Below are 26,967 nucleotides of genomic sequence, written 5' to 3' on the forward strand. Positions count from 1 at the left end.
GATGGTGTATTTAACCATTAAAACCCAGATTGTCGTCATAACAATGCTCTATTTTACCATGAACCCATTACACTTTATTGTGAAAATGCTGTATATAGCCATGAAAATACTATATTTGCCTAAAAATGTAATTTCATCATTAAAATACACTATTTATTGTGAAAATGCTGTATATAGCCATGAAAATACTATATTTGCCTAAAAATGTAATTTCATCATTAAAATACACTATTTTACCATGAAAACACAACACTTTGCTATGAAAATTCAGTATTTAGCCATGAAAACACCATATTTTCTAGACATACCATACCATAAAAACACTTAATACATAAACATTAAAATACAGTATTTGCCAAAAAAAAAAAACTTTTTACTATGAAAACACAAATGGTGGTCATGGCAATGCTCTATTTTAACATGAAAACTTAACACATTATAGTGAAAATGCTGCAATATACCATTAAACTGTATTTGCCAAAAAATATGCCCTATTTTACCATTAAAACACAAATTGTGGTAAAACAAAATGCTCTATTTTACCATTAAATCAAAAATTATGGTCATGAAAATGCTCTACTTTACCATGAAAGCATTACACTTTGTGATGAAAATGCTGTATTTAGCCAGGAAATCACTATTTGCTTAAATAGATGCTATATTTTACTATAAAAACACTCAATACATACAATATTTGCCCCCCCAAAAAACAAAAAAACGTTTTACCATGAGTACACAAATTGTGGTCATAGCAATGTTTTATTACCATTAAACACAAATTGTGGTCATGAAAATGATCTATTTTAACATGAAAACACACCTTGTGGTCATGAAAATGCCATATTTTACCATGAAAACATTACACCTCGCTGTGAAAATGCTGTATTTGGCCATGAAAACTCTATTTGCCAAAAAGATGCTCTATTTGGTCATTAAAACACAAATTATGGTAATGAAAATGCTCTACTTTACCATGAAAACATTGCACTTTGTGATGAAAATGCTGTATATAGCGATGAAATCACTATTTGCTTAAGTAGATGTAGCTGAGATAGGCTCCAGCGCCCCCCGCGACCCCAAAAGGGAATAAGCGGTAGAAAATGGATGGAGATGCTATATTTTACTATAAAAACACTCAATACATACAATATTTACCAAACAAAAATAACCAACCTGGTTTACCATGATCACAAATTATGGCCATAGGAATGTTTTATTACAATTAAACACAAATTGTGGTCATGAAAATGCCTTATTTTAACATGAAAACATTACACTTTGCTGTGAAAATGCTGTATTTCGCCATGAAAACACGATTTGCCAAAAATATGCTCTATTTTGCCATTAAAACACAAATTATGGTCATGAAAATGCTCTACTTTACCATGAAAACATTACACTTTGTGATGAAAATGCTGTATATAGCCATGAAATCACTATTTGCTTAAAGGCCTACTGAAACCCACTACTACCGACCACGCAGTCTGATAGTTTATATATCAATGATGAAATCTTAACATTGCAACACATGCCAATACGGCCGGGTTAGCTTACTAAAGTGCAATTTTAAATTTTGCGCGAAATATCCTGCTGAAAACGTCTCAGCGCGTGACGTCACGGATTGTAGAGGACATTTTGGGACAGCATGGTGGCCAGCTATTAAGTCGTCTGTTTTCATCGCAAAATTCCACAGTATTCTGGACATATGTGTTGGTGAATCTTTTGCAATTTGTTCAATGAACAATGGAGACAGCAAAGAAGAAAGCTGTAGGTGGGAAGCGGTGTATTGCCCCTTAGCCAGGGATACGGTGAAGACCTCAACGGCGGAGCAGGCGGAAGACGGTAGATTTAAGAACTACCACAACGGCTGCGATGGCGGAAGAAGGCTGCAGCAGAAAAGGGTCCCCCGTCGTCTTGGACTCCATGCCACTGGGCCCTGACCCGATTCTATCAAGGATCGTGTGCACCAGTCTCCCCACGTAAAACAAAGTCACGCACAGGCACCCTCCATAAAGGGATACACCCCTACCAGGAGGATCGTCATACTCGTTTGAGTGACCGCCGATGATGATGATGATGATGATTGCGGCCGACTGCAGCAACACAATCACAGCCGGTGTTTCATTGTTACATTCCCGGAAGATGACAGTCAAGCTTTACCATTGGCCTGTGGAGAACTGGGACAACAGAGACTCTTACCAGGAGGACTTTGAGTTGGACGCGCAGACGCGGTACCGTGAGTACGCATGCAGCTGCTGCTTCCAAACATTTGATTGCTTGCCCGTACGTGCGTGCCGCTATGTGCATGTCACGTACGTAACTTTGGGGACTTTGGGGAAATATATGTGCTGTATGAACTTTGGGGAGGTGAACGGTACTTTGGGCTGTGGGATTGAGTGTGTTGTGCAGGTGTTTGAGTTGTATTGGCGGGTTATATGGACGGGAAGGGGGAGGTGTTTGTTATGCGGTATTAATTTGTGGCATATTAAATATAAGCCTGGTTGTGTTGTGGCTAATTGTGTTTATTTACTGTTTTAGTCATTCCCAGCTGAATATCAGGTCACACCCGCCTCTCACAGTATCTTCCCTATCTGAATCGCTCCCACTGCCCTCTAGTCCTTCACTCTCACTTTCCTCATCCACGAATCTTTCATCCTCGCTCAAATTCATGGGGAAATTGTCGCTTTCTCGGTCCGAATCGCTCTCGCTGCTGGTGGCCATGATTGTAAACAATGTGCAGATGTGAGGAGCTCCACAACCTGTGACGTCACGCTACTCGTCTGCTACTTCCGGTACAGGCAAGGCTTTTTTATCAGCGACCAAAAATTGTGAACTTTATCGTCGATGTTCTCTACTAAATCCTTTCAACAAAAATATGGCAATATCGCGAAATTATCAAGTATGACACCAAGAATGGACCTGCTATCCCCGTTTAAATAAGAAAATCGCATTTCAGTAGGCCTTTAAATAGATGCTATATTTTACTATAAAAACACTCAATACATACAATATTTGCCAAAAAACCTCAAACTTTTTTACCATGAACACACAAATTGTGGTCATAGCAATCTTTTATTATCATTAAACACAAATTGGGTCATGAAAATGCCCTATTTTAACAAGAAAACATTAAACTTTGCTGTGAAAATGTATTTCACCATGAAAACGCACCTTGTTGTCATGAAAATGCCCTATTTTACCATGAAAACATTACACTTTGCTGTGAAATTGCTGTATGTGGCCATGAAAACACAATTTTCAAAAATATACTCTATTTTGCCATGAAAACATTACACTTTATTTTGACAATGCTGTAAATTGACCATGAAAACACTATAATTGCCTGAATAGTGTTCTATTTGAGTCTGAAAAACACATTTAGTTGCCAAAAAGACATTCAGACATGAAAACGCTGTATTTGCCAGAAAAATGCTCTATTTTACTGTGAAATCAAAATATTTTAATGCTAAAACGTTTTGCCATGAAAACACATTTTGCCTTAAAACCCTAATAATTACAAATCACATGGAACAGTGCCTGTCTTTCATGGTATATAGCCATGACAATCCAATATTTAATTTGTCTATGATGCCTATTTCTGTTTATGCAGAGTAGCAGCACGCTTGATTGACAGCCTGTATTGTGCAGACATGTTCACCCTATAGACTGTGTGTGGGTCGTCCAGCCTTACTGGTGTGCAAGTGCACAGCAGATGATGAAGAACTCATTTAAAATGTGGTAGCTTGCATATTTCGTGTGTGTGTGTTTGTGCTTTTTAATTTATGCAGGTTATTTTCTCTTCTCCAGACCAATGCAAATGCGACTGAATAGGAAGGGTGACAAACATTCAGGCACACACACACACACACCCCTCCCTTTATTCTCCATCCTCCTCTCTCTTGTACACACCTGGCTTCACTCAGCATCCAAGCATGGACGCACGTGTTCCTCCCCCCCTCTCCAAAAGCCCCTTAAACACCAGCGAGCTTGGCGACAATGCGCCCACCCCGACAGGGTGTTTCTCACAAACATCCCCCCGGTGGATTTGCAGAAACGCTTTGCTCCCGTACGATAAGCTCCGCTAAGCATCCTCACTGAAGTGACAAGGAGTGTGTGCGTGTGTGTGTGTGCGTGTGTGCGTGTGTGTGTGTGTGTGTGTGTGTGTGTGTGTGTGCGTGTGTGTTTGTGTGTGTGTTCTCTTCATTGTGTGTGGCTTCTCTGCTAACGATTCCTGCTAATACCCTGCGCTGATAGCGTTGTCTTTCCAGCCTTTTGATGTGTGTGTGTGTGTGTGTGTGTGTGTGTGTGTGTGTGTGTGTAGGATAGAGAGTACTTATTGGAGCATGTGTGAACGCATTAAAGTGTTGACACACTTGAGCACCTCTGTTTTTTCCTCTGTCAAAGCCAACATGGAGTGTAATTAGTTCCAGATTTAGCTGAAAGATGCCATGTATCATTTCTCAGTGTCAATTACCATACTCAAACATGCTCTTTACTCTTTGTCTTGATCCATTTTCACATATCTCAACCACTTTTTTCCCCCCTCTGCCATGCTCTTTTCTGTCTCCACGTGTGTTAACATGCGCTTGTCGCTCCCTCAGAGGTTCCGGTGTCATCGGTGCTGTGCCTCTCTTCAGTCCGAGAACTACCTGTTCAGGTGAGGGAGCTCTACGCACAGGGCTTTGTGCTGGTTGCCGTCCATCCCTTCGTGCATCCCTGTGGCCCCCATCATGCCCGCATCCAGCGGCAGCTCCACCGGGCCGTGCTTGTCCGAGAAACGCCAAGGTAATACACATTCACAATACAATAATGTCATGAAAATGCTGTATTTTTCCAATGAAAGTACAACATGTGGTGACTAAAAATCTCTTCTCAACCACAAAAACACTACACAGTATGTGGCCATGCAAATGACAGTTGTAATACACTTTTCCGCCTCTTATGGCTGTAACGACAATATCAAACAAACAGAAGAAATCCGGAGCTAAAGTCATAGAAGTTTCTTAAGCGCAAAAATTATGACTAAAGTGGCGGAGATGTATTTTCATTTGTACTTACATATTATTGACTGTTTATTTAAGAAACATAAATTATTATTATTTATTTAGTTGTATGCTTGTACAACGCTATATTTGACCATGAAAACACTACTCTTTGTTTTAAAAATGCTGTAGTTAGCCATAATAACATGGAATTTTGTCATGAAAATGCTCTTTTATCATGAAAACTCTATTTGTCATTTAAAAATATATTTTAGCATGAAAACAATATACTTTGGTATACTATAACGTGAAATATTGTCATGACAATGCTCCTCTTTTACAATGAAAACACTCTATCTGTCTTATAAAAATATATTTTAGCATGAAAACAATATACTTTCGTATACTATAACGTGAAATATTGTCATGACAATGCTCCTCTTTTACAATGAAAACACTCTATCTGTCTTATAAAAATATATTTTAGCATGAAAACAATATACTTTGCTATACTACAGGGGTGGGCAATTAATTTTTACCGGGGGTCGCATGAGCAACCCGAGCACTGCTGGAGGGCCACATCAACAACATTTCAATTAATTTTTGCTCAATATTATTTTTGATATACCGTAAGATAAATAATAATAATAATAATAATAATAATAATAATACTTTCATTTAACCTAACTTAACTTTATACAAAAGCAGATTGCTTTTGATGGTTTTACTTTTAACACTGTCTTACACTACACTTCCTGATGTATAATACAATGCAAAAATGTCAATTTCTGCACAGGGTTAATTTAAAGTTTATCCTGCATCCTCTTTAAAAGTCCAACATTTTTCCCCGTCAGATTTGGACAACATTCTGTTGTCACACCTGCCAACTTGTCCCATTTCAGTCCTAACATGTCCAAACACACATTTACCTATGTCAGGGGTCGGCAACCCGCGGCTCCAGAGCCGCTTGCGGCTCTTTGATCACTCTGATGCGGCTCAGCTGCATACTTGCCGACCCCCCGATTGTCCCGGGAGACTTCCGGATTTCAGTGCCTCTCGCAGGATTGATATTCTCCGATATTCACCCTTACAATAATGATAAGGGCGTGCCATGATGGTACAGCATTTAGCACCCTCTACAATCTGTACAACCAGCGTGCCAGCCCAACTTCTTGTTATATGCATGTTCTGCTTGCACACGTAAGTGACAGCAAGGCATACTTGGTCAACAGCCACACAGGTTACACTGATGGTGGCCATATAAAACAACTTTAACACTCTTACTAATAATGCGCCACACTTTGTACCAAAACCAAACAAGAATGACAAACACATTTTGGGAGAACATCTGCACCTTAACACAACATAAACACAACAGAACAAATACCCAGAATCCCATCCCATGCAGCCCTGACTCTTCCGGGCTACATTATACACTCATGCTACCACCAAACCCCGCCCCCACCCCAACCCTGCTCCCTCACACATCAACCCCCCCCCCGTGCGTCGGTTGAGGTGGGCGGGGTTTGGTAGCGGGGGTGTATAATGTAGCCCGGAAGAGTTAGGGCTGCATGAGATTTTCGGTATTTGTTCTGTTGTGTTTATGTTGTGTTACGGTGCAGATGTTCTCCCGAAATGTGTTTGTCATTCTTGTTTGGTGTGGGTTCACAGTGTGGCGCATTATTAGTAAGAGTGTTAAAGTTTTTTGTACCGCCACCGTCAGTGTAACCTGTGTGGTTGTTGACCAAGTATGCCTTGCTGTCTCTCACGTGAGCAAGCAGAAGCTCCATACAACGCAATGGTTGTAGTGGGCGCTAAATGCTGTACCATCACGGAACGTTCGAGAGAACAGATGTCCTGAAATTTGTAGCCTGTCGGAAAAATCGGGAGGGTTGACAAGTATGACGGTGTCAAGCACCATTCATATAAAACCCGCGGGCCGCACTAATATTCAATTTTCATATCAAGGTGTGGACCGCGTGTCTGAGACCCTTACATAGCACAAAGCAAAAAAATAACTTTGTATGCAGTGTTATTTCATTTTAAATTTCAAAAGATTTTTGTGGCTCCCATTGTTTTCTTTAATTTGTGAAACTGGTCAAAATGGCTCTTTGACTGGTAAAGGTTGCCGACTCCTGGACTAGGCGTATATCAGCAATCGTCACACACACACGTCAACATCAACAGATTTAGCGATTAGGAGTGACAGATTGTTTGGTAAACGTATAGCATGTTCTATATCCATCCATCCATCCATTTTCTACCGCTTATTCCCTTCGGGGTCGCGGGGGGCGCTGGAGCCTATCTCAGCTACAATCGGGCGGAAGGCAGGGTACACCCTGGACAAGTCGCCACCTCATCGCAGGGCCAACACAGATAGACAGACAACATTCACACTCACATTCACACACTAGGGCCAATTTTAGTGTTGCCAATCAACCTATCCCCAGGTGCATGTCTTTGGAGGTGGGAGGAAGCCGGAGTAAACCCACGCAGTCACGGGGAGAACATGCAAACTCCACACAGAAAGATCCCGAGGCCGGGATTGAACTCACGATACTCAGGACCTTCGTATTGTGAGGCAGACGCACTAACCCCTCTTCCACCGTGTTGCCCCCATGTTCTATATGTTCTAGTTATTTGAATGACTCTTACCATAATATGTTATGTTAACATACCAGGCACGTTCTCAGTTGGTTATTTATGCCTCATATAACGTACACTTATTCAGCCTGTTGTTCACTATTCTTTATTTATTTTAAATTGCCTTTCAAATGTCTATTCTTAGTGTTGGATTTTATCAAATACATTCCCCCAAAAAATGCGACTCATACTCTAGTGCGACTTATATATGTTTTTTTCCTTCTTTATTATGCATTTTCGGCCGGTGCGGCTTATACTCCGGAACGACTTATAATCCGAAAAATACGGTACTTTGGTATATTATAATGTGAAATATTGTCATGACAATGCTCCTCTTTTACAATGAAAACACTATATTTGTCATATAAAAATATAATATTGCATGAAAACAATATACTTTGCTATACTATAATGTGAAATATTATCATGACAACGCTCTTCTTTTACAATGAAAACACTATTTGTCATATAAACATATATTCTAGCATGAAAACAATATACTTTGCTAAACTATAACGTGAAATATCATGATAATACTCCTCTTTTACAATGAAAACACTGTATTTGTCATATAAAAATATATTTGAGCATGAAAACAATATACTTTGCTATACTGTAACGTGAAATATTGTCATGACAATGCTCCTCTTTTGCCATGAAAATATTGTGTCAAGTTTACAAATATACACATATTGGAGCCTTTAAAACACGGCTAGATGCTTGTTTAAAAACGCTATATTTGACCATGAAAACACTACACTTTGTTTTGAAAATGCTGTAGTTAGCCATACCATACCATACCAACTTTATTTATAAAGCCCTTTAAAGACAAGCACAGTTGAAAAACAAAGGGCTGTACACCACAAAGAAATAGAGGCAAAGGACAGACTAAAAAATAACATTTAAAACAGAAATAAAAATACACGTTTAAAAAACAAATATAAATTACCCTGAGAACTGTTTGTTAGATAAAAACAGTTTAAAAGTTAAAAACAGTTCAAAAAGTTAAAAGCTAAAAACAGTTCAAAGTCTCATGCTGGGTTAAAAGCCAGTGAATAAAAATATTATTAGCCATAATATGGGCGTTGCCACCACTGCTGCTCACTGCCCCCCTCACCTCCCAGGGGGTGAGGGTGATGAGTCAAATGCAGAGGTTAATTTCACCACAACTAGTGTGTGTGTGGCAATCATTGGTACGGTTTACTTTTTAATAACATAGAATTTTGTCATGGAAATGCTCTTTTATCATGGAAACAATATTTGTCGTATACAAAAAAATATATATTTTAGCATGAAAACAATATGCCTTTGCTATGAATATGCTGACGTGCAGTTAGCCATGAAAAGGCACTATACATGGCCATAAAAACACTATATTTTTCCGTCAAAACCCTTAACTTTACAAATGCAAACATCTTGCAGTCCTAGTGCAACCGATTTTTTTTTAATGTCTACACAGTACACAAAAATGCTTTTTCGTTGAACAATAAAGACACCATACTTGATTATTAAAATACTGCAGTATTTTACTAATAAAAATACAAAATGTGGTGACTAAAATGCTCTTCTCAACCACAAAAACACTATACAGTACGTGGATTGCAAATGACAGGTGTAATACACGTTTCCGCCTCTTGTGGCAGTAACGACAATGTCAAACAAACAGAAGAAGTCTGGAGCTAAAGTCATAGAAGTTTCTTTAGCGCAAAACTTATGACTACAGTGGCGAAGATCTATTTTAATTTGTACTTACATTTTATTGACTGTTTATGTAAGAAACATAAATTATTATTAATAATTTAGTTAAAATGTATTTATTTTAGCACTGTGTAATTATATACAAATGTATTTTTCATCAGTATTTATAATTCTCTTCTTTTGCAGTACATTTGATCATTATTTACTTTTGTAATCATGCTGACCAAAGCCTTGATAATAATCTTTGCAATTAACACACTCATTATACAAACCCCGTTTCCATATGAGTTGGGAAATTGTGTTAGATGTAAATATAAACGGAATACAATGATTTGAAAATCCTTTTCAACCCATATTAATCCCCACCTAGTACCAACCTCGTCATGTCCGTTGTGTCCTGAGCAAGACACTTCACCCTTGCTCCTGATGGGTGCTGGTTAGCGCCTTGCATGGCAGCTCCCTCCATCAGTGTGTGAATGTGTGTGTGAATGGGTAAATGTGGAAGTAGTGTCAAAGCGCTTTGAGTACCTTGAAGGTAGAAAAGCGCTATACAAGTACAACCCATTTATTATTTATTTATTATATTCAATTGAATGCATTACAAACACAAGATATTTGATGTTCAAACTCATGAACTTTTTTTTTTTTTTTTGCAAATAATAATTAACTTAGAATTTCATGGCTGCAACACGTGCCAAAGTAGTTGGGAAAGGGCAAGTTCACCACTGTGTTACATCACCTTTTCTTTTAACAACACTCAACACACGATTGGGAACTGAGGAAACTAATTGTTGAAGCTTTGAAAGTGGAATTCTTTCCCATTCTTGTTTTATGTAGAGCTTCAGTCGTTCAACAGTCCGGGGTCTCCGCTGTCGTATTTTACGCTTCATAATGCGCCACACATTTTCGATGGGAGACAGGTCTGGACTGAAGGCGGGCCAGGAAAGTACCCACACTCTTTTTTTACGAAGCCACGCTGTTGTAACACATGCTGAATGTGGCTTGGCATTGTCTTGCTGAAATAAGCAGGGTCGTCCATGAAAAAGACAGCGCTTAGATGGCAGCATATGTTGTTCCAAAACCTGTATGTACCTTTCAGCATTAATGCTGCCTTCACAGATGTGTAAGTTACCCATGCCTTGGGCACTAATGCCATCACAGATGCTGGCTTTTGAACTTTGCGTCGATAACAGTCTGGATGGTTCGCTTCCCCTTTGGTCCGGATGACGATGTCGAATATTTCCAAAAACAATTTGAAATGTGGACTCGTCAGACCACAGAACACTTTTCCACTTTGCATGAGTCCATCTTAGATGATCTCGGGCCCAGAGAAGACGGCGGCGTTTCTGGATGTTGTTGATAAATGGCTTTCGCTTTGCATAGTAGAGCTTTAACTTGCACTTACAGATGTAGCGACGAACTGTATTTAGTGACAGTGGTTTTCTGAAGTGTTCCTGAACCCATGTGGTGATATCCTTTAGAGATTGATGTCGGTTTTTGATACAGTGCCGTCTGAGGAATCGAAGGTCACGGTCATTCAATGTTGGTTTCCGGCCATGCCGCTTACGTGGAGGGATTTCTCCAGATTCTCTGAACCTTTTGATGATATTATGGACCCTAGATATTAAAATCCCTAAATTTCTTGCAATTGCACTTTGAGAAACGTTGTTCTTAAACTGTTTGACTATTTGCTCATGCAGTTGTGGACAAAGGGGTGTACCTCGCCCCATCCTTTCTTGTGAAAGACTGAGCATTTTTTGGGAAGCTGTTTTTATACCCAATCATGGCACCCACCTGTTCCCAATTAGCCTGCACACCTGTGTGATGTTCCAAATAAGTATTTGATGAGCATTCCTCAACTTTATCAGTATTTATTGCCACCTTTCCCAACTTCTTTGTCACGTGTTGCTGGCATCAAATTCTAAAGTTAATGATTATTTGCAAAACAAAATTGTTTATCAGTTTGAACATCAAATATGTTGCCTTTGTAGCATATTCAACTGAATATGGGTTGAAAATGATTTGCAAATCATTGTATTCCGTTTATATTTACATCTAACACAATTTCCCAACTCATATGGAAACGGGGTTTGTACAAGATTTATCCTGTTAAACGGTCAGTAGGTTAGATATAATTATTGAATAAGATTAAAATCAAGAGTCAGATGACTAATTCAGTGTTAATAATTGAGTGTGCCCGGACCCCTCTGTAGTGGAAAAGTTTATCTAAGAACCCATGCACTATAAATGCTGTTTTTCCCATGAAATGTTGTAGTTTATTACGTTGAACATTCCCTGCCCTACAAATGAGAACCAAAACGTTACTATACAGTTGTTTCCACAAGGGAGTTTAAATATAACACAACAAGAATCATCATGATTGATGCTTGTCAATGCAATCTTCAAAGCATAATATTTCATTTGTTTCACAAAAAAAGGACGTAAACATTGACACTGGAACGACAAGTCAAGTGATGGACCACCTCACGGAATCATTTGGGCTATTAGGAGACAATTGTGCAGGCTTCCATAATAGAGAGCGACGTTAGACAAGGAGACACTTTATTAAGTCTACAGCTCACCTTCATCTTTTCATGTCAAATTATGCCTGACTGCAGCTTGCTGCCCCAATTCTTTCACTTTTTACTAAACCTGAGGAATTAATACACTGTACCTGGTCTGTGTATCATACACATATATTTGTATTTTAATTGGCCACAACAGTTGTGTAGAACACCAATGCATCATACTCAGGACCAATCTTAATTTGACTCAATTATGCTCTCTGTATTGTTGTTTTGAACCATTTCAACGTTTTCTAAGCTTGGTTAAAACATCCACATTGAATGCAAATCCAGTTGAATATTGAAACAATATACTATAAATAATATAATGAACAATATCAACACAATATGTCAACGAGTTCCTTTTTCTCTTTTCTTACATACAACTGTTTGATCAAAACAAAGTCAAAAGTACACAATAGCTAAAAAAAAGTCAAAGCTACTATCTGCTACATTTTGCTTTCAAAGTCCTCTGTGCTCAGGGAGTTATTTCCTGAGTTTGTAAACATTAGCAAAAACATGATTTTGAGAAAATAAAAATATCGCACAAGTCACTCCAGTATCGATCATATACTGATACGACCCAATTTATGGATCTTTCTCACACTCTCGCTAGACTCTTATTTTGTTAATTTCCTGTCAATGGCTGCTTACTTTCTGTTGTAATATACTTCCAGGTGCACTTCTTAAACATTACTAAACGCTTATTTCTTGGTGTTGTTTCAAACTCGCTTTGCTATTAGCATGCCTGTTCCTGGCTTGCTCTCAACGTGTGACATGTTTATCCTCGTCCTCCAGTGATAATAATACATGATAGTAATACTTAAGATACTAAGAAATGCAGTTTATTTCCCATAATGGAAGTGATTATTATTAGTTTAGGGCAGCGGCTCCACACTGTGAATGGAGACACATAATTATTTGCTCGCTGCTTGTCAGTCGAGGGACAAGAAATTAATGCGGTGTCAGCCAGAGGGGATCTGCGTTTGTGATCGACATTAAAAGGCGATCACATACTTTTTCATAAAAAATGGCTGACACTGCAGGTGGATAACACTGAATTAGTAATATTACCCTTGATTTTAGTTGTATTCAACAATTATATCCAACCTGCAACCTTGTCAAATGATATGAAATAATTTGTTAATCACAAATATTATTATGTAGTTAACACATAATTCTTCGGCTTAGGTCAGGCTGATTAGAAAAATAATGACTCATTAAATATACTGCATAAAGGGACTCATAATTAACTCACCAAAAATATTCATAAATAAACTGTCAATACAATTAAAGTAATGACAATACAGATTCGCCACGTTAGTCCTAATTTTTGTGCTAAAGAACCTTCTCTTTGACTTTAGCTCCAAAATAATTTGTTTTGATAATGTCATTACTGCCACAAGTGGTGGAATCGTGTATTACAACTGAGTACCACTGCGGCCCATACAGACCACAGCTGAGAAACACATCTTTTTTTGGTGGCCCTTTTAGGGGGAGCTCCCGGCCCAACAATGGGCCCTGGCCCTATGGTCTATGTCATGTCTCAGCTACACAACACTTTTGGCAATATGGGAGCTGTTCCAAGGATGGCCTGCCATCTGTGCACTTCTAATGACATGAAGCTGTAGTTTCACCGGTCATGTCTCAGCATTGTTCCAAATGCTTCCAAGCGCACTTATTATTATTAATTGAAAAATAATGATATTGTACTTGATTTCAATGATGTACATATTTACAGAAATGCGAATACATAAAACATATGACAAGGAACAAAGGGGGAATTGTGCATTGTCAGATGTGCCACTAAATGAACATAAAATGTTGACATAACAAAATGTAAAAGATATGAAAAGTACAAAACAGTAATAAATGGTAATAGTCACTGTCATATTGATTGTTCTATAGTTTTGCTATATTAAAGAGGAGGGCAGGAGAGAAAATAATAAAGTGCAAAAAAATAAAATAAAGAAAATTCATATTATAAAACTAATACAAATGCAGATGTAAAGTGTTTTTTGCAACCATTGGTGTAGTGTCTAAAATTGTAGGCACTAAGTTTGTATTTACAAAATACAAGTTTAATATTGAGCACTATTCTTGTAATTGAATGCAAAAAGAAATGCTCTCTGTGAGAGCCCCCCAGGTGTTGGGCTACTAATGCAGCCCCCCTGCCCAGTGGCCCAGCTACTTCCTGGCACCTGTCACCGTGGAGACGGCTGATTGCATCATCAGCCGTTACCGGAGGGGCAGTGAATGAGTGAAACCATCCTTTCATCCTTCTTTCTTCAATGATGGCCATCACCCCCTTTTTTTTTTTCTGTCCCCCTCTGTCTTTTATCTCCACATCACCGCCGGGCCCTTTCATCAAAAAAAATGAAAGCGGAGAAAAAAAAAAGTGACAGATCAACTGTTTCAAATCTAGCCGGGAATGTCAGCGGCGCCTGGGAGCGCGTGATATTACCTCGGCCTCCTCCTTGACCCCATTCCAAATATGAAGAGGCATATCTCAATAGCCTTTTTTATCATCACGTCTTGCAGCGGGAGCTGAAATTCACACTCTAATAAATGTATTGTGATGGCGGCGAATGCGCGCACCCCCTCAAATGGAAAAATCAAGCACTTCCCAGCAAAATGGACACGATGGATCTGCTGCTTGAGTGAGCAGGCGAGCCATAAAGGCTGGGTGGAGGAAGCGGGTAATGACGGCGCCAGATGAGCGCGAAAAGGAAAGCGAAAACAGCATGACTTCATTCAAAAAGTACTTGTGTGTTCTAACGACGTCTGTCCTTCTCTACATTTGTAGTTGGGAGAAAAGCCAGGAGAGGAGATGGTGGCGACATCGACTGGAGACGGACGTGTGCGCGGCCGGGCACCAGGCGGCCGACCCGGAGGTCATTCAGAGCTACGTCAAGAGGGTGAGCGCCCGTCTGCAAGGAGTGTCAGGTCCCTGCTCGGCAGGAACAAAGCCGCTCTTTGACGCGTGCAAAAAGCCGTCGGCGATCACGGCAGCATTTTTGTTTTAAAAATGCCATCGACTCTCTTCTCAGATTTCTTCACAGCGATAAAAGTGCCCAGCAAAAACGTGGCCACAACATTAGGTACACCTACACAATCTAAAGAGCCGAATGGACAAAATAACGCTGACACTGTCGGATGTGGTCATAAATTGTGGTTGTAGTTTGAATAAATAAGGAGGTCAAAATATTAGAAACACCTCCCAGTCTGATTCAGTGCACTACCATACACAAACTGAAAGGGCTAACAACCAAAGTGTCATGATCTGTGGTACAGATCATGTTTTGTTATGTTCTGTTAGTTTTGGACTCCCTGAGTTCCTGTTTTTGTGCACCCTTGTTTGTTTTTGGTTGCCGTGGGCAGTGTTGGGTTAGTTACTGAAAACCAGTAACTAGTTACAGTTACTTGTTACTTTATTTCAAAAGTAACTTAGTTACTAACTCAGTTACTTACACCAAAAAGTAATGTGTTACTGTGAAAAGTAACTATTTAGTTGCTTCTTTTTTTCTCCTTTTTTTTTTAAGGCTCCCATTAATGCCCTTTTAGCCTTCATTTCAGTACTGTTATTGCACTGGAGAATAATACAATCTGTTGATCAACTTGACATGCATTTGCATCACTGAACTCAGAAAGCAATGCGGTCTACATACAACACACAAAGACAAAGATATGTTTCAAAGGGCCAAATTATTTCAGGCCAGAACAAATTGACAAAACTATTTTAAATAGCTGCAACATAATGGCACTTTAACTTTAACTTTAAGTAGACAGGATCTTTGATCCAAGACACAACTTACATTTAACTAAAATGTTATTTTCTTTGTGCTTGACAAAAGAAAAGTATTGAGAATGTCTCCATGTTAAAAAACTCGACTTCTGGCTTCGCCATGATGTCTTGTTAGTTGTTATGAGAGTAGCGTATGTGTGTGTGTGCGTGGCCCTTTAAGATATGACAGCATGTGAGGTGAGTGACGTCAGTGAGTGAGTGGGCGAGAGGGGTGAGGGAACGGCGACAGTGAGTGCAGGTGCTCTAGCTTGGTGGATGGCTGTGTCCAATAAAGTCACAAAGTTGCAACAAACCGCCGGCCTCGTCATTCACCCTCAGCTGTAAAGACCCACTTCCGGGTAAAGTGAAGGTTGTTAGCCCCGAAGTACATAGGCCCTGGAGGAACGTCTCCTCTGCGCTCTCCGACTACGGTCTGGGAGCCCCTCCGCCCCCACCCACACAAAGCACGCCTTTTCTTTTCTACCACAACGCTCCAATAAAACACACTCAGATCTTCTGTTTCTAGCCGATACTACATAAAAAATAACGTAAAATAACGCAGTAACGCATTATGTAGCAGAGGTGGGACCAAGTCATTGCTTTGCAAGTCACAAGTAAGTCTCAAGTCTTTACCCTCAAGTCTCGAGTCAAGTCCCGAGTCAAGACAGGGCAAGTCCGAGTCAAGTCCAAAGTCAAGACTGGAAAGTCTCAAGTCAAGTCCCAAGTCCTGCATTTTGAGTTTCGAGTCCTTTCAAGTCATTTAACCACAGACTAATATATTTACACAGATTGTGTATGCTTTTAAAACACTGTATTTATTTATTAAAACAAGTGCATTTGAAATTGCAGGGAAAAAGATAGTGCTGACATTGCACTTCAAAATAGCACTATTAACCAGTCATTTTAAACATGTAACTCATTCCTTTACAGAATAAACACATTTGAAAAAAACAAGTGCAACTGTACTTATTTGCACAAAAGTGTTAACATTGTATTTCCATGGCATATTGCATTGTAACTGGTTCCACAGCAGTTTCTATCCTGTTCTTACCTTATCTCATTGATCTCATCTCATACTGTATGTGTGTTGATGTGTGCGTACACATGAAAAACATAACAAATATATGAACATAACAATGAACAGAGTTGTACTTTTTAGATGTCAGGACCCTATGCAATATGTACACATATTCTTAATATAGTATACATTTTAACTGACCTTTATTTGACTATGTTTGTCTTTTTGTAGGTGGCTAAAATACGCGGTGCTGCTGACTGCCGTCTAACGTTACGTTACTGTGTGTGATACATTGACTAACGTAATGTTACTGTGTGTGATACATTGACTAACGTAATGTTACTGTGTGTGATACATTGACTAACGTTACGTTACTGTGTGTGATACATTGACTAACCTAACGTTACTGTGTGTGATACATTGACTAACGTAACGTTACTGTGTGTGATACATTGACTAACGTAACGTTACTGTGTGTGATACATTGACTAACGTAACGTTACTGTGTGTGATACATTGACTAACGTAACGTTACTGTGTGTGATACATTGACTAACGTTACGTTACTGTGTGTGATACATTGACTAACGTAACGTTATGTATAGGTACCTCATGAAACCCTGTTAAAAAAAAAATCACTTGACAAAAAGTATGAATAAGGTAGCAAACTGCAGTGGACGCAACAGATTGCCGTGTTTGCAATGACGTTATAACCATAGACATCTTATAAGTAGACGCAGCATTGGTTGCTGTGACGTGAGCAATTTGGCCGCCATCTTGAAGTGCTGATGAGGAGCCGGCGAGCAGCCTTAACTGACAGTTGAAAGGTAGAAAACAAAGATGGTGTTCAGCGTTTTCCTGCTCAAATGAGCGGACTGTTGAAAATAGGAATCGGGGGATTACTTTTCACAAGTAAGATTTAACATTAACGTACTATTGGTTGTATTTTATGAAAATAATATTACCACAGAGTTGAGAAGGATCAAAGATCTTCAATATTTGTATGTGAAAATCACAAAGAAATCTTCTGGGGGAGGATGACGCCCCTACAGGGGTTTGGTTTACAAACTTTCAGCCCCACCTAAAACAAAATTCACCAGCCACTACTGATTATGATGCATTCTCATTTTAGGCAAAGTATAAGACAATACTTTCTTAACAGTATAATTGTAACCAGGAATCGGTCTTCAAGTAACAATATTCAAATACTAACATTGTTGGGTTAAACAGAATTTGGTTTTATTCTGAATCCAGTGAAACAGATTGGTGGTTTTAGCTGATATGAAGACTTTCAGGTGTTTATATATGTTTAAGTATTTGGCAGACGCTTTTATCCAAAGCGACTTACATAAAATAATACATATAAAACAATCACTGCAAACATTATCATTTAAGGGAAGAATGTAATAGAAAATATCAATACAAAGTGTCAAGACAGAATAAACTCTCTGCTGCTGAAGCAACAGAGATACAGTCTATAGGTCCCTAAGATATATAGATATCTAATGTATTCATACATTGTTTATGTAGGATACACTCATATGTATATATAACCTAATCATATTGTTTCTTCAACTTAAAAATAGTTTACCGTTTTTTTCCCCCTTCTCTGGGATTATATTCCCAGTTTTGATCTCGGACGTCTGGTCACTTATAGCGTATAAGAATATTATATTACTGTTAAGCAAACTATGAATAATAAAACACGCCAAAACATGTGTCTGTTACACACGTATGACAAAAAAGCGCGTGAAAATCAGTGGTATTCAGTGAGGTAAAATGAATTAAATGCGCTGACAGTTCATTGCTCCTGCCAAATGAATTGCACTGAGTGGAGCGGATCACCACTCCAAGATGGCGGCCCCGCGCCTCGTCTGCGCCAGTAGGCAGTAGCGCTCTATGCTGCGTCTACTTATAAGATGTCTATGGTTATAACGTTAGCAGTGAGTTTGCAGCCTCACTGATTTAACTACACAGCAAATAAAAGTCACGTTACTTAGCCAATAAACGTTATCTTACATTCAAAACTTACCCTTCTTTGTGCAACTTCAAATGTCGAACGAAGTTGGAAGTTGTTGCGTCTCCGTCTGTAATATTCGAACTGTGTGATTTGCATACGGCAATTCGTTTTTTGTTGACCAAGTCGTAGTTTTTATACCCGAACGAAACCAACTTTAACATAATTGTTTATCACTGGCACGTTGTTGGACAACTCTTGGTCAATGGTTGTCCTGCAATTTGATTGGATGAATGCTGTGTGATGAAAACAACGTAGATCTAATTTGATTGGCTGTTGTACTGACAGCACACCAGCTGACAGGAATAACATGCTGATAGACAGACGAAGAAAATGAAAAATACGGAGCGCTCCCAAATAACTTTTTAAGCTTTGGATTTTGGGGAAAGTGGCAAGTCATGTCAAGTCATGTCAAGTCAAAAGGCTCAAGTCCAAGTGAAGTCACAAGTCATTGATGTTAAAGTCTAAGTCGAGTTGCAAGTCTCTTTACATTTTGTCAAGTCGAGTCTAAAGTCATCAAATTCATGACTCGAGTCTGACTCGAGTCCAAGTCATGTGACTCGAGTCCACACCTCTGTTATGTAGTAACGGTAACTGAGTTACTGAATATAAAAAATAACGCGTTAGATTACTAGTTACCGCCGAAACTAACGGCGTTACAGTTAGTCCCAACACTGGCAATGGGCACTTATTATTTCCACCTGTCTCTGATTGGTGTTCGGGACGCTCACCTGCTTCCCGAGCACTAATCAGAGGCATTATTTAAGCTTGCCTTTGCCAGTCAGTCGGCCTGGCGTCATTGTTTGCTTCATGCAACCTGCTACGTAAGTCTTGTTTGTTTCATGCCACAGTTACCTGAGTATTGTTTGTCCCTCGTCCATGCTAAGAAGTAGCATTAGCTCCAAGTGCGATCAGCACGTTGTGCCTTCGCCATGTGTTCCGTTTTTTTGTACTACTTTGATATTTTGAGGAAGAAATCATGTTCTTACCTGCACGCTTTGTCCGGAGTGGTCCGTCTGCATCCCGGGAGAACGAACCCCGCAGTAAGCTGCGAAAACCCCGTCGTGACACAAAGCTGATTTTCTCAAAAGAAAAATCCGAAAATATGACCACAAATGACTTTTTTTTAGAGGATAATTATAGTTTCTACATACAGAAAACAAAATGAAATACATACACCATGTTTTATAAACTGTAGAGGCACCGGTATATAAGCCGCACCGACTAAATAGTTTGAAGAAAAAAATATTTTCATATATTAGCTGCACCGGACCATAAGCCGCAGATATATACGTTGTGAAATGAGTTATTTACACAGAAATATTTTGTAAATGTTTATTTACATACCTTAACTGTTTCCAAACGGTGTCTGTAATGCGGCAGTAAAATGGCTGATCAAACAAAACAGAAGTCATCATCATGGACCCACTACCTGCGCAAGCTAGCTCTCCAATCAGCTAAACAGACTCAGTAACGCCACGGTGATGTTTTGGGGAATTTACTAAGGAATTTGTGAAAGTGAAACAACACAAAAAGAATACCATTGTAAGTTAATAATACTAACACAGACACTCGTAAACATGTTAGCATATTAGCTAATGTTAACGACGCTAGCTTGATTGCATTACGGTAGCACGTACAAATATGCATGAACACACTCCTAACAGACATCACACTTGGGATGCTTTAGTAAGTAAGAATTGTTTTAGTTATATTGCAAAAGTGGAGTGATGAATGGAGAATCCAAACGAGTAAAAATGTTATGGACAAATAGTAGACAGAACGGGATATACTCCCAGTTTAAGGCATGACATGGAAAGTAAATTTTCAATCCGCAGCACTTGCAATAAGAGAACTGGTCCAAGAGATGGCGCTGTAGCACAAACCATGACACACTATTTCAATGTCTTTGCGTGTGTTTTATGTGTACTATTTACATTATGGCCGTCGGCGAAGAGAAATCAATAAATTAGCCGTAGAGTTCAAAGTGTAGAAAAAAAGTAGCGGCCTATAGTCTGAAGATTCTTACAGTTGGTGAATACAGCGATGAGCGCAGAGCTACGCCTTCTTTCTTGAATTCAACAGTGTTTCTCACCTTCTTCTTAAAGGGCTGGCACTCACTATTTTCTTTTGCCCCAATGGTGGCTTATTGTGCTGCCGTACGCAATGAAAAAAACACTTGTGCTGTAGGTTCCCAGGAACTTTATTGCCATATTAGGACACATGATATGCACGAAATGGACCAGCCGAGGTCCCAGATTTAGCCCAAGAACAATAGTACAGTAGTACCTCAACTTAGTTCTGTGACCTAGCTCTGAACTCGAAACACTTGTATCTCAAATCATTCTCTCCCATTCACAATTTGAATATGTCATGTTCTTTAATAAGGAAAAACTAACTTTTAGATACAAACAATACAATATAAATGACTACAAGCAACTGTAGTAGGTTTTTAAGTTAATACTTTACTTCTACACTATCTCCTTCCAGCTGCTTCTTTGTCAAACACACCATCAGTAGCTTCTCTGCCGTTTTAAATGATTTCAACACCTTTGCCGACATCAAACATGTCTGCTTCACTATGGCGCAGACAAGCAACGATACGCTCAAATTACTTCGCCAATCATGTTTCTTTTTTTAATTCAAAGAATATAATTCACTCCTTCTCAGCATTGTCCTTCACACTCACTTTTTTCTTATCCATGATTAGAAAACACGTTTATGTTGATCTCTAGCTATCAGCTAATGCTAACGTGCAACATCTGGTTGTCTGAGATATTTGTTACGCCCACTAATGGCAAAAATGCTTGTAACTCAAAGTTTGCTTGCAACTAATAGCATAATAATTAGTCAAGCGACAGCTCTTATCTCAAAACACTCTTAAGTTGAGGTACTACTGTATCTATAGGTACTATCTATATCCATATATACATTTAAATGTATGTATGTATTTAAATGAGAAAATAGGTAGAAAAGGTTATAAATAGTATATACTAGGAATACTTGAAAGCAAGCTAGCCGGCTCGTTTTGTAGTTAAGACAGTTGCGTAATATTAACACAACCAGACTGAGTCACCAACGTTTTTTTAGTTTGGCCATCGATTACTATGGATGGGAATCGTTTATATTTTATCCGAGACTAGTACCTAATTGATGCTTAAAAAACAGTGATGTATGTACAGTATGTACGTATGTACTGTATGTTAGTATGTATGTATACATATGTATGTATGTTTGTATGTATATATACATATGTATATATGCATGTATGTCTATATATATATGTGTATATATTAGAAATGTCCGATAATGGCTTTTTTGACGATATTCCGATATTGTCCAACTCTTAATTACCGATTCCGATATCAACCGATACCGATATATACAGTCGTGGAATTAACACATCATTATGCCTAATTTTGTTGTGATGCCCCGCTGGATGCATTAAACAATGTAACAAGGTTTTCCAAAATAAATCAACTCAAGTTATGGAAAAAAAATGCCAACATGGCACTGCCATATTTATTATTGAAGTCACAAAGTGCATTATTTTTTTTAACATGCTTCATAACAGCAGCTTGGAATTTGGGACATGCTCTCCCTGAGAGAGCATGAAGAGGTTGAGGTGGGCGGGGTTGCGGGGGGCGGGGTTGAGGTGGGGGAGTAGAGGGGATATATTGTAGCGTCCCGGAAGAGTTAGTGCTGCAAGGGGTTCTGGGTATTTGTTCTGTTGTGTTTATGTTGTGTTACGGTGCGGATGTTCTCCCGAAATGTGTTTGTCATTCTTGTTTGGTGTGGGTTCACAGTGTGGCGCATATTTGTAACAGTGTTAAAGTTGTTTTTACGGCCACCCTCAATGTGACCTGTATGGCTGTTGACCAAGGGATTCACTTGTGTGTGTGAAAAGCCGTAGATATTATGTGACTGAGCCGGCACGCAAAGGCAGTGCCTTTAAGGTTTATTGGCGCTCTGTACTTCTACCCACGTCCGTGTACAAAGCAGCGTTTTAAAAAGTCATAAATTTTACGATAATTTTGAAACCGATACCGATAATATCCGATATTACGTTTTAAAGCATTTATCGGCCGATAATATCGGCAGTCCGATACTATCGGACATCCCTAGTATATATATATATATATATATATATATATATATCTTTATTTTCATGACTATTTACTTTGTAGATTGTCACTGAAGGCATCAAAACTGACACCTGTGAAGTGAAAACCATTTCAGGTGACTACCTCCAGAAGCTCATCGAGCGAATGCCAAGACTGCGCAAAGCAGTAATCAGAGCAAAGGGTGACTATTTTGAAGAAACTAGAATATAAAACATGTTTTCAGTTATTTCACCTTTTTTTAAAAAGTACACAACTCCACATGTGTTCATTCATAGTTTTGATGCCTTCAGTGACAATCTGAAATGTAAATAGTCATGAAGATAAAGAAAAGCATTGAATAAGAAGGTGTGTCCAAACTTTTGACCTGTACTGTATGTATATATATATATATATATATATATATATATATATATATATATATATATATATACCCTGGATCTCAGGAAACAGAGTGGACCGACACCAGCAGATGACATGGCACCCCAAACCATCACTGATGGTGGAAACTTTACACTAGACTTCAGGCAACGTGGATCCTGTGCCTCTCCTGTCTTCCTCCAGACTCTGGGACCTCGATTTCCAAAGGAAATGCAAAATTTGCATGGTTGGGTGATGGTTTGGGGTGCCATGTCATCTGCTGGTGTCGGTCCACTCTGTTTCCTGAGATCCAGGGTCAACGCAGCCGTTTACCAGCAAGTTTTAGAGCACTTCATGCTTCCTGCTGCTGACCTGCTCTATGGAGATGGAGATTTCAAGTTCCAACAGGACTTGGCGCCTGCACACAGCGCAAAATCTACCCGTGCCTGGTTTACGGACCATGGTATTTCTGTTCTAAATTGGCCCGCCAACTCCCCTGACCTTAGCCCCATAGAAAATCTGTGGGGTATTGTGAAAAGGAAGATGCAGAATGCCAGACCCAAAAACGCAGAAGAGTTGAAGGCCACTATCAGAGCAACCTGGGCTCTCATAACACCTGAGCAGTGCCAGAAACTCATCGACTCCATGCCACGCCGCATTAACGCAGTAATTGAGGCAAAAGGAGCTCCAACCAAGTATTGAGTATTGTACATGCTCATATTTTTCATTTTCATACTTTTCAGTTGGCCAACATTTCTAAAAATCCCTCTTTTGTATTAGCCTTAAGTAATATTCTAATTTTGTGACACACGGAATTTTGGATTTTCATTTGTTGCCACTTCAAATCATCAAAATTAAATGAAATAAACATTTGAATGCATCAGTCTGTGTGCAATGAATAAATATAATGTACAAGTTACACCTTTTGAATGCAATTACTGAAATAAATCAAGTTTTTCAAAATATTCTAATTTACTGGCTTTTACCTGTGTGTGTGTGTATATATATATATATGTATATGTATGTATGTATGTATGTAGTAACTATATTGTATGAAATATGCAACAGTTGTGCCAGGTCTGAGAGGGATATACAAATGCATGAACGGGATGGGATGCCCATGAGTGAAAAGGTACATTTTCTGTATTTATGAAAGTTTTTATAAAACATTTTTGTGCTACAGATTGAATGCGATCATGTTAGTGCTCTCATTTACAACACTAACGTTTAGCAAAATGTATTTGATATTAAGAGGTGGATTATACAGTGGCCGACCGGAGCAAACACGCGCATTTTGGACGTTGCTGCACGTTTGCCCCATCAGTCACCGTAATTTCAAAGATTAGAAATAAAATCCACAGCAAATTGTCACAATTATTGTAGCCATAAAGAACGTAGAGAATGTGCAAAAAGCGACTTTTGTGATATTGATACTCAAAAATTCTGCTGGTTTGTGAACGCAACTTTGCTGGCTGTTGGTAGATAATGAGGGAGGGCTGTGTTGTTGTTGTATCTACTAGCTAGCAGTGATACGAGGCTTGCTTGTTCCGCCTGTTAAGGTAGGCAATGAAGTTTCAAAAGTGCTTCTGTCGGGTCGCTTCATGACTTACAAGACGTTACTTGTACAATATTACCGTCAAGGACTTGTTGCTGAGTCTGCAATTATTTCGCACTGAGACGAAGCACAGATAGATTATTTTTTTTAATAGGTCAAGTTACATTGGCACCGGTGCCACTATGAAACCAGGCTTTCAGGGTCCATCCCTATTGTTTACGCCGCAGGCCCAAAGTTTGGCCGTGTGATAACTGAGACGGAGGCAATCATTTGCAGTGAAAATCGAATCCTATGAAAAGTAGAACATCTGCCGTATTTGTGTTCACTTTTTCTTCTCTGACCTAGTAAAAAGTAGGGCTGTCATGTGATTACCGTATTTTTCGGACTATAAGTCGCAGTTTTTTTCATAGTTTTTTTCAGGAGCGACTTATGTGTGAAATTATTAACACATTACCGTAAAATATCAAATAATATTATTTAGCTCATTCACGTAAGGGACTAGACGTATAAGATTTCATGGGATTTAGCGATTAGGAGTGACAGATTGTTTGGTAAACGTATAGCATGTTCTATATGTTATAGTTATTTGAATGACTCTTACCATAATATGTTACGTTAACATACCAGGCACGTTCTCAGTTGGTTATTTATGCCTCATATATCGTACACTTATTCAGCCTGTTGTTCACTATTCTTTATTTATTTTAAATTGCCTTTCAAATGTCTATTCTTGGTGTTGGGTTTTATCAAATAAATTTCCCCAAAAAATGCGACTTATACTCCAGTGCGACTTATATATGTTTTTTTCGTTCTTTATTATGCTTTTTCTGCCGCTGCGACTTATACTCCGGAGCTAATTATACTACAGAAAATACGGTAATTTATTTTTTTCATCAGATTAATCACACTCTTCAATTGGGATTAATCACAGGTTATTACTCGCTTGCATAAATACAATTTATACCCCAATATTTGGACACAAGTGCAATTTTGTTGTCAGAATGTTACACAGAAACATTTTATTTAACTGTAAGTCATTAATTTGCTTAAACATGGTGACCATACTTGCCAACTCTCCCGGATTTTCCGGGAGACTCCCGAAATTCAGCGCCTCTCCCGAAAACTTCCCGGGACAAATTATCTCCCGAAAATCTCCCAAAATTCAGGCGGACTCAGGTCTATAAACGGCGTGCCTGCCCAATCACGTTATAACTGTAGATTGATGGAGGGCGAGTTCTTGGTTTCTTATGTGGGTTTATTGTTAGGCAGTTTCATTAACATCCTCCCAGCGCGGTAACAACACACAACAACAGCAGTCACGTTTTCGTCTACCGTACCAGTTCGTCTGCCGTAAACAGCAATGTTGTGACACTCTTAAACAGGACAATACTGCCATCTAGTGCATTTGATGAAAGCACTTTTGTGCGTGCCACACAGCAATGCATCATCAGAGAGAGTGTTCAGCATGGTTAGAAAAATAGTGACAGAGAATAGAACAAGGATGGACAATTCAACCCTTAACTCAACAAGTATATGTGTAAATAAATGAACACTGAAATTCAAGTATTTCTTTTATATTTATATATATATATATATATATATATATATATATACTGTATATATATATATATATATATGAAATACTTGACTTGGTGAATTCTAGCTGTAAATATACTCCTCCCCTCTTAGCCATCAAGTCATAAAAATGGGGGATTCCACAGTAAATCTTTGGGGTCCCACCTTTTTGTAAGCGTTTTGAAAAAAATATATAAACGTATGCATTATCCCGTTATATCTCACATTCTATATTGTGTTTTGGAAAAAGGTTGTCATAAACGTTACTTAATTCATTAAAACAAATAATAAAAAAATAAAACAAATTTGTATATATATGTAAATGTATTGAGTTATAAACATTCATTCACTTTCTTCTTTCCTTCATGGATCTAAACTTTACCGCTGCTGGTAGTTTTTTATATGTTTTTATTTAATAAGTTGTAGGTGTATTTATTTCAATATAAAAGTGTAAAAAGTGTTTTGCTTCGGTCATGAAATGATGATAATAGTGTGCCAGGGCATACATGCATTTTATATTTAACGTTTAAATCTCTGGAGTCTACATCAACTTCAGATCTATCCCTCATTTTAAAATGTTTTAGTTTTTTTTTATGCTGTTTTTTTGTTTGTTTGTTTTCCGCCCTTTTTTGTCAAACAAAACTATGTTT

General features: G+C 38.6%; 1 protein-coding gene across 1 annotated transcript in view; it reads left to right on the plus strand.

The window, feature by feature from the left end:
- Window positions 1–26,967, plus strand: part of rftn1a (raftlin, lipid raft linker 1a) — an 86,509-nt gene that overhangs the window by 25,226 nt on the left and 34,316 nt on the right. Inside the window, exons 3-4 of the mRNA XM_061982490.1 lie at window positions 4,602–4,785; window positions 14,694–14,805. Coding sequence (XP_061838474.1) covers window positions 4,602–4,785; window positions 14,694–14,805 — 296 coding nt within the window. The remainder of the gene's footprint in view (window positions 1–4,601; window positions 4,786–14,693; window positions 14,806–26,967) is intronic.

Source organism: Nerophis lumbriciformis, linkage group LG21, assembly GCF_033978685.3.
Source record: "Nerophis lumbriciformis linkage group LG21, RoL_Nlum_v2.1, whole genome shotgun sequence".
NCBI classification, from domain to species: Eukaryota; Metazoa; Chordata; class Actinopteri; order Syngnathiformes; family Syngnathidae; genus Nerophis; species Nerophis lumbriciformis.